The 9,315-nt window shown below is 36.3% G+C and overlaps 1 protein-coding gene across 1 annotated transcript; it reads left to right on the forward strand.

Annotated features, from left to right (window-relative positions):
• On the forward strand, nucleotides 1-8,774 carry LOC133721467 (putative elongation factor TypA-like SVR3, chloroplastic). The gene is made up of 14 exons (XM_062148089.1): nucleotides 1-298; nucleotides 439-545; nucleotides 646-849; nucleotides 943-1,119; nucleotides 1,501-1,650; nucleotides 2,792-2,881; nucleotides 3,302-3,436; nucleotides 3,542-3,658; nucleotides 4,566-4,717; nucleotides 4,971-5,055; nucleotides 5,651-5,745; nucleotides 6,876-7,041; nucleotides 7,341-7,536; nucleotides 8,258-8,774. Exons 1-14 carry the CDS (start codon nucleotides 76-78, stop codon nucleotides 8,392-8,394), a joined length of 2,034 nt encoding a protein of 677 aa, XP_062004073.1. The 5' UTR covers nucleotides 1-75; the 3' UTR covers nucleotides 8,395-8,774.
• Nucleotides 8,775-9,315: the final 541 nt, after the last annotated feature.

A 9,315-nucleotide genomic window follows, 5' to 3' on the forward strand; every position in this document is an offset into this window, starting at 1 on the left:
TCAACCTCATTTGGCAAATCCCTTCTCCCTCTCTCTGAGCCACTGCGAGCACAGAGTGAGTGAGAGAAGAGAACCATGGAAATGGCAACCAGCTCCTCCTTCTCCTTCTCTATCCCAAACCCTAACCCTAGAACCTCTTCTCTTCCACTCTCCAACCAACTCTTCGGTTTCAGCTTACCTTCTTCTTCCACCGCCAAAACCACCACGCTCAAACTCCGCTCCCGAAACCCTACCTCCTTCGCTCCAACACCTATCAAATGCTCCGTTTCAGAAGCCACCGAAGCCGCCGCCCCCGTCGGTACTCTCTCTCTCTCTCTTCTCTTCTCTTCTTATTTCATTTCATTTTCTGTTCACTATGATTGATATTTAGAGCAAAATGATTTCAATTCCTTGTTCGATGCTAGTGAGGTTGGTCTAATTCGCGTGTTGTTGTCTTAGAGAAGAAGAAATTGATGAGGAGAAGTGACATAAGGAACATAGCCATTGTAGCCCATGTTGATCATGGAAAGACAACTCTGGTTGATTCCATGTTGAGGCAAGCAAAGGTAGAATACAATCTCATGGATAGTTCATTCCTGTAATGTAATGTAATGTAATGATGATGTAGGCTAGTCATATATAGATTCCTAATGGACTTTTCGGCAGGTGTTTCGCGATAACCAAGTTGTCCAAGAAAGGATAATGGACTCCAATGATATAGAGCGTGAAAGGGGGATTACAATTTTGAGTAAAAACACATCTATTACGTATAAAGACTCGAAAATTAATATCATTGATACTCCTGGCCATTCTGACTTTGGAGGGGAGGTCGAGCGCATCCTCAATATGGTGGAAGGGATTCTTTTAGTGGTACCCTTCTGCACCTTGTTTCGCTTTGCTTGTAATCCTTTTGTATATTGTGCTTGTCATGTCGTGATTTTTCGCTCTTTCTCATTTTCGTAGGTAGATTCTGTTGAGGGCCCGATGCCACAGACAAGATTTGTTTTGAAGAAGGCTCTGGAATTCGGACATGCTGTCGTTGTTGTTGTCAATAAAATTGATAGGCCTTCCGCCCGTCCGGATTTTGTGATCAATTCCACTTTTGAACTCTTTATTGAACTAAATGCTACTGATGAACAGGTAACTAGATATTTTCAGGAGTGCCGAACTTACAGTTTGCAACAGAATTTATTTTGGTCCTTTTGATTAATAGTTGTATGTCAAACATAGCCTTGTATTTTGGCACCTTCTCATTCGTTTGAATCAATATATCTGGGGGATTGACAATAATAGTAGGAACCAGTTTGTGGCTAGTGGTTACTATAATTGCGAGGAGTTTCCTTTTCAAAAACCTAACTGATATCTTGCTTTGATTGGAAAAGCTGAAAAGTGATCTAATCCTTGAATGGCCTCTGTATAACTAATTATCTTTCGTCTTTGAAGCTCTTCTGTTTCATTGTTGCTTCCAAGTTATATAAATATGAAAAATTAATCTCTTTGCAATTTTCATTTTACATGCAGTGTGATTTTCAAGCAATATATGCTAGTGGGATTAAAGGAAAGGCAGGCTTATCGGCTGATAATCTGTCAGATGATCTTGGGCCCCTTTTTGAGGCCATAATGAGATGCATCCCTGGACCAGCCATTGAAGATGGTGCACTGCAAATGCTTGTGAGTTGGTTGTTCTTTATGTCATCTTTCTTTCTCTTTGTGTTTTATAAAGTACTACCACTCCTCTTGACCTGTCCAATCTGGATGAGACAGTGCTTTCAAATATTTAATGAACTATGAAACAAAATTTCATGCAAGAAAGGTTCATCGTTGTAATGAGACCACATGTTTTGCATATTTAAGACCTTTATGTAGTACACTGTTTTTGCATGTGGAGAAAAGTTAAAGGAGGCTCAGACTCTTTAATTAAAATTGATGAGTGGAAGATGAAGAACAGGACTTTTTGCATTCTCTGGTTTTGTATTAATCCTTCTTTCATATCATTAAAACAAGTGGTTCCCCCCCCCCCCCCCCCCCCCCCCCTTCTTGGTGCTTCTGAAGGAAAAGCATAAATATTGGCCCTATATGATGGGAAAATTATCGCACTATGCCTAGAAAGTTTTCTGGTGATTTGCCATAACGATAATTATAGTTTTTCACACCAGAGGCAATGTGTGTTCCTGCCTACAAATTCTTGACTATGAGTATTACATACGAGGTTTCTGATGTGCTTTGCCTCAAGAGCAGTCCTTTTAGTAATAACTATACATTTTAAGTAAAGAGAACAAGAATCGAATATTCGAGGATTATAGATTTGGGGGTGGAGGAATTGTGGAACCTGTCTATTATTCTTTTTTTTTTTTTTTTTGTTCTTCTGTTTCATGGTGTTTTAGGGGTGCAAGTCTGTCTTCCCATTTTGCGGAATTGGAAGGCGGCCATTACTTAGCCTTCTTCTGAGTTTGTCTGCTTGTATTCTTTTGATTCCTGTACAGTTTACTTCTTGTGTGGACTGCTGGTTCACTCTTGTTTTTTTTTTTTTCATTTTGTTTCAATAAAGTATCTTTCTTCTCATAAAAAAAAAAAAAAAAGGGCCACGTAAATAAATTTATGGTCCATATTGAGGGATGCAGGTCGAGGGTAAAAAAATCTGCACCATAAAGTCTTATCTTGTCACATGATATTGTAGAGCTTTAAATTGTCATTATGGAACTTGGCTCTGCTTTTTTTAATTTTTAATTTTTATTACTTCTCTGTTTAGTATTATTAAACATAAGCATGGTATAGTTTATGCTGTATTCAACTGTTAATCGTAATATTGTAGGCTACAAATATCGAGTACGATGAGCATAAAGGTCGGATAGCTATTGGACGCTTGCATGCTGGGGAACTTCGGAAAGGAATGGATGTGAAGGTGAGTTTAGCCATATCTGGTAGATGTGGTTACTTGCATATTTACCCATTGCCACTGATACTTTTTATGTGTTTGATAGGAAGTCTTAAAGTTGTACATCCTTTTCTCATGGTAATGAAATAAAAAAAATTTCTAAAAAGAATAAAAGCCTAAAAGGAGTTAGATTCCTTCTTTTTTCTCATTTCCAAGTTGAAGTTTCCTTAAAATACTAATGTAATGCAATTTAAGGATCTAAACTATTATCTCTAATTATTGATACAAAATTTGATCTTAGTGTATTATCCATACATGTCTTTTCTTTTGTCGTATAATTAAAGTCAGGTTAATGCATTATTGCATTCTCATCAATCAAATTCATGAGATACTGTACAGGAAAAGAAATTGACTTTCTAATTTCTGCTTCTGTGTTGATCTTTTTAGGTATGTACCTCAGAAGATTCCTGTCGGTTTGCAAAAGTTAGTGAGCTTTTTGTGTATGAGAAGTTCAATAGGGTTTCAGTAGACAGTGTAAAGGCTGGTGATATATGTGCTGTTTGTGGAATTAATGATATTCAGGTGATGACTTATTGGTTTTGCATAGCTCAATTGTTATGTCATAATATTTTGTAAAATTTGAGAGATATTTCCAGGCTGATTTTAATTTTGATTGTACTTGCTCAGATTGGTGAGACAATTGCTGATAAGACAGATGGGAAGCCATTACCTGCCATTAGGGTGGAGGAACCAACAGTGAAAATGGCTTTCGCTATAAACACTTCACCATTTGTTGGGCGCGAGGTATGCCTATAGAATGGATATCTGCAGATATTAAATGTCTTCTCCTAAAACTATGCCTAATTCTTTAAGCTCCCTCTTCGATACTCTGAGAAACCAATAGGTGAAAGTGCACATGAAGTTAGAAGCACCAAAGTACATTTTCATCATCCATATAATGTATTCACATTTAATCACGAAATCAGGAGCAACAATATCCCTTTTTTTTCCCCATATATGGTTGAGGTGTGAACTTCAGCACCTGATCAGCCATGTTCATTTACACATTATATATATATATATTTGTCTATCCAACAGTTTCTCTCATATGTTAATGAATTGAGTGATTAACTGAATCCAAATGTTTTATCAATCTCATAATCTCTTCTCAAGCATCATGGCTCTGATGTATGTTTTTTCATTTTTATTCTATAGAAGTTACTGGCTCTTGTACATCTGCGACTCAGCGTGTCTATAATCTTGTTGAGGTTATAAAAATTCCACGTTAGTTATTCCTTGCATAGTATGATCTCCTAGGCCTATCCGGCTGTCTGCTCTTAATTTTTTGGTTTTGGATTTGATATCCTAATTTCAACCTGTGTATGCTCTCACTCAGACAAACACACACAGAGAGATATATGGATGTGTAAATATAATTATATATATATAAGGTTCTCTTGCTACATTATCTGGCTGTCAATCTGTCACCACAAACTTAAACAAGAGTCTACCTAATTAGTGTTCTAGATTGACAGTCTTGCAGCATAGCATGTTAGAGTTAGACAATCGACCAACATGACATGGCACTACATTCGTGCTTTGATTTCTTTTTAATGTCTTGTGTGGTGATCAATATTAGCTGCATATATATGACCTGTACCTCGTCTCGTGCGGTATTAAATGATTGAAAGTTTATTCTTCTCATTTTCAGGGAAAGTATGTCACCAGTAGAAACTTGCGAGATCGGCTTTCTCGTGAGCTTGAGCGTAACTTGGCAATGAAAGTTGAAGATGGTGAAACAGCAGATACCTTCATTGTTAGTGGACGAGGCACTTTGCATATTACCATATTGATTGAGAACATGTGAGTAGTTATTTTTGTTGCATTTTCATAAATCATTTTTCTTCTGCATAACCAAGAGGGGTTAATGGAATGGTCTGGGTCATATGGTCTGGAGCATGAACCCCATCAAGCTTCCTTCTTCGCTATTTGCTAGTGTTTCCTACCTCCTAAAGATTATGGGTTCAGCAGGGCCTGAGTCCGCAAGGCCATATATATATATATATAGGTTTAGGGGTTCTTCTACAGACACATTTTAATTGGTTTTTCAATTCAGGCGAAGAGAAGGATTTGAATTTATGGTCGGACCTCCCAAAGTTATTAACAAAAGGGTGAATGACAAGTTGCTGGAACCTTATGAGGTGATTTCTCTTGAATTTTGTTTCTATTCATTTCTGATGCTTAGGGAAAGGGTGAAGGAATAGACACTACGGTTCAGACCCCCCAAAAAAAAAAAAAAGCGGTGATTTCTCTTGAATTTTGTTTCTATTCATTTCTGATGCTTAGGGAAAGGGTGAAGGAATAGACACTACGGTTCAGAACCCCAAAAAAAAAAAAAAAAAAAAAGGGAGAGAGAGAGAGAGAGTAGACATTACAGTTATAGACAATATATCGGGTTCAGTTTAAAAAACTGGAATGAAATAAGTACATAACAATATTAAGCATAGGCCTACAGACCTGTCCGAGCATATGTCCACAGTCTCTGTTCAGTCTGGATAGAAGTAAAGGTTTAAAGATAAAAAATTAATAAATGCAGTCATCAATTCTTTTGAATTATGTTGTTATGTATTTTTATATGTTATGACTTACTACCACGGTTTTTACAATATAGTAAGGATACCACTCATACCAGCAAGTATTTATGTTCTTCTTCTGGAGAAAAATATTCTTATAAGTTACCGATCATGCTACCACTCATCTGATATAAGTTATTTCTATGATGTGTGTTGCTTGCAGATTGCCACTGTAGAGGTGCCAGAAGAGCACATGGGTCCAGTCGTTGAACTTCTTGGCAAAAGGCGGGGGCAAATGATTGATATGCAGGGGCTTGGGTGTGTACTTCTTTGTTGTTATTCTTTAACTAATCTACTTTTGAATAAATTTCAAGATAAATGCACAAATAGAATTAAAGGTACTGAACTCGTGCATGATAATTATTCAGAGCATAATTGTCTTCATGGATCTAGCAATAAACCTGCAAAATGTTAGGGTGTAACATAATGTATAGTAGTACCTAAAATTAGAATTCATTTTTAATCTGCACGTGTATGCATTTGCAATTTTGCATGTGCAGGTGCAATATTTTGTTATATCTTCAGAAGCTTTGACGTAACATGATAAGACTGTTATATGCATGTAGAAGAAATTAAATATTTACTGGACAGATAAAACCCATGTATGATAGAATAAATTGGGGTAAAGATAATTAAGAATGTTGAGTAATGCTAGATGAACCACCGTTTTAGCTGCCTTTATATTTTTTTGGGTCAAATAGTTTAGGTACCACTCAAACACCTTGTGTGGCAGCTGATATAAAATATCCACTTATCATACAGATCAGAAACTTCCATTAAATGATGCGGCTATGTCACATCAGGTGCCACATAAGGTGGTTTCTATGTGGAATCTAATTCACCTGGCATTAGTCATGAATACATGTGTATGGAGTTGTATAGTAGAACCCCATTGCAGTGCCTTTGTTACATGAAATGAACTACGTTACTTTTAAATAAACTTGATCTAAAATAAAAATATAGTTTTATTGATAATGCACTCTGTTACATGAAATGGATATGTTTCTGTCTATGAGAGTCGCACTACTTTTAAAGTGGACTATAAGGTTTGGTACATGATTTTTAACACATAAATTTCATCAACTTCAGTCCGTTCCAGTTTTCTCCTGCTTCTGCATGTGTTTCTATAGAGCACAGTTCAAAATTCTAGTTCCAACATATTCATTGATGGTCAATTTTCACATGCATACATAATCTACATAATGCTACATGAATGTTATTTGCCCTTGGACCTCAACATCCAGCCCATATTCATGAGACCTCAGTGTTATACTTGCTCTCCTTGTTCTCTGTTTCACCTGAGTATGGATATTGGCAGTTACTTTTTGAATTTGCTGCTTGGTGATGTTAAATATAATCTGAGTATCTGTACTTTATGTGTGCTATAGGTCAGAAGGCACAAACCTGATCAAATATAAGATTCCAACTCGTGGCCTTCTTGGTTTACGAAATGCAATTTTAACAGCTTCTCGTGGCACAGCTATTCTGAATACAATATTTGATAGCTATGGACCTTGGGCTGGTGATATGAGTACCCGGGATCTGGGTTCATTGGTAATTTTCCAGCTAGTTTTTAATTTAGAGGTTTAGTTTTATGTTGAAAGCCTTTTGCAAATGTTTGTTACGGTAGTGAACAATAGTTTATACCAATTGTCAGCCATTTTGCAATATCGACATTTTGACTTGATTCTTCATTGAAGTGTATGATTCAAATTTGAGCAACACAGATCATTTAAAAGATTAAAAAAGGTCATATATGATGTTTGTATGGATTTGCACACACTGCATGTTACTGTCTCCCACCATGTCTGGACTCTGGATTACCAAATTAAATCTTATGAACTAATTTTCAGGTTGCCTTTGAGGGTGGAACGAGTACTTCTTATGCCCTTTCTAGTTCACAGGATAGAGGACAGTTGTTTATTGGTCCTGGGGTGGATGTTTATAAAGGTCAGATAGTTGGCATCCATCAGCGGTCTGGGGACTTATCTCTTAACGTATGTAAAAAGAAGGCTGCAACAAACATCCGTTCCAACAAAGAACAATCAGGTGATAAGCAACTCTAGTTGTATTCTACTTTCTCCTGTCTATTGTTAAAACGATGAATTTTAGTCCCTTTTCTGCTTTGGTTACATTATCCTGTCTATTTTGAAAAAATTAATTTTATCCCCTTTTGTGAAGTTTCGTACAATATATAAGGGGTGAGGTTTCATATGTTTTAAGCTAATAAGAAAAATGTGGGATAAAAGAAAAGTAATAAAGACTCAAATGTGTTTTGAGCTATTAGTGTTTTATAAATAAACTGTTACTATTGTCTTTGTAAGCTAATCTGCCTTTTCTTGTCAATACTATTAAATAGGCATGATAAATATTTCACTCTACGTAAATAGAATGAAGTATCTTCATATTCATTTTATTTGTTTTAAATGTCGGCTAATTTTTGTTTATTTTGAAATAGTAGTATCTCCATGTTTGTAGGATAGTAGGAATTTCTGAGGTTTAATGGTGTGGTATGCTTAATAGTTGCTAGAATTGCTGGAGTTGGCTTTTCATTAGAGTAAAATTTCCTGAATGGTCTCCGTCTCTCTGAGTTCTCTCCACTTCAGTACTCTACTTAGTCATTGATTTACTTATGAAATAAATAAGATCTCATGTTTACTTCTTCTTTTCTTTTTTCTTCTTTTAGTCATTTCAATTTGTTCATTACATTAGCAGCAGCAAGTCTTGAGTCATTGCAATTAATAATCTATAATTTCCTCTCTTTGTGCAGTCATTCTTGATACCCCATTGGATTACAGTCTGGATGACTGCATTGAGTACATTCAAGAGGATGAACTGGTGGAGGTCACTCCATCGAGCATCCGGATGTGCAAAAACCCCAAGTTCTCAAAGAAATCATCAAGGTAGTCCGTTTTGTGAATATATACCATGTGAACTGAGTATCCTTGCAAAACTCATCACAGATTTTTTTTGAGTCACCTGAGTAAGCAACGATATAAGTTCAAGTTGTTTAGACATCAAAGACAGAGTAACTCAAGTTTTGCAGTATTGGTTGTATATAAAAGAATAAGAATCAAATTTGTACAACTACTACAAGTAACAAGATGTTCACTGGTTAAAGACAAATTGAGCTGAGAATGATTCACGATATTGAATTGTAATGGAGATCATGGTTATCACATATTTGACTGGCCAAAGTATGGTGGTTTTCACTTTATGAGAGCCCTATCTAGTATTTTGGTAATGGAAAGGAAATGTTAACAAGTAATGTATTTATTATTTTGCGAGTTTTGACCGTCGCCCTTGTTGTAGCAGAGACTTGCATCAGTTGCTCTACCGATACACTTTGTTACTCACTCTCCTATTAAATAGTATATGTGACTGAAGATAAGAGTATGATAGAGAAAGATGTTGCCCAGAGCAGATTGTATATATTGAAATTGTTCTCAAGTCTTAATCTTATGGTTCAGACGAGAAAGGAAAGTTATTATGTCTAGAAGATTTAATCAAAGTCTAAGGAGTAAGGCGCTGTTTTTCTTAAACTTCTTCCAGGTCATGAAAGTGATATAGCCCTGCTTGGTCTTCTACTCTGTTGGTGCCCTAACTTGTCATCCAGGCTATGCACGTGTGCATCTAGATGGGTGTGTGAGACTGCCTCTAAGAACCTAGATTGGTCCTAGCATAGAAATAGTCATGTTTCTGGAATGATTGGAAGCGTGGTCTGTATCAAGTAGAAGTTTATGATTCCATATTCCTGATAAGGTGAAGAATTTCAGGTGCTGTAGATAGGTTAACAATATGAGATAGGAGCTATGAAGAAATTATACG

This window comes from Rosa rugosa, chromosome 7 (genome assembly GCF_958449725.1).
Source record: "Rosa rugosa chromosome 7, drRosRugo1.1, whole genome shotgun sequence".
Classification (NCBI taxonomy): Eukaryota; Viridiplantae; Streptophyta; class Magnoliopsida; order Rosales; family Rosaceae; genus Rosa; species Rosa rugosa.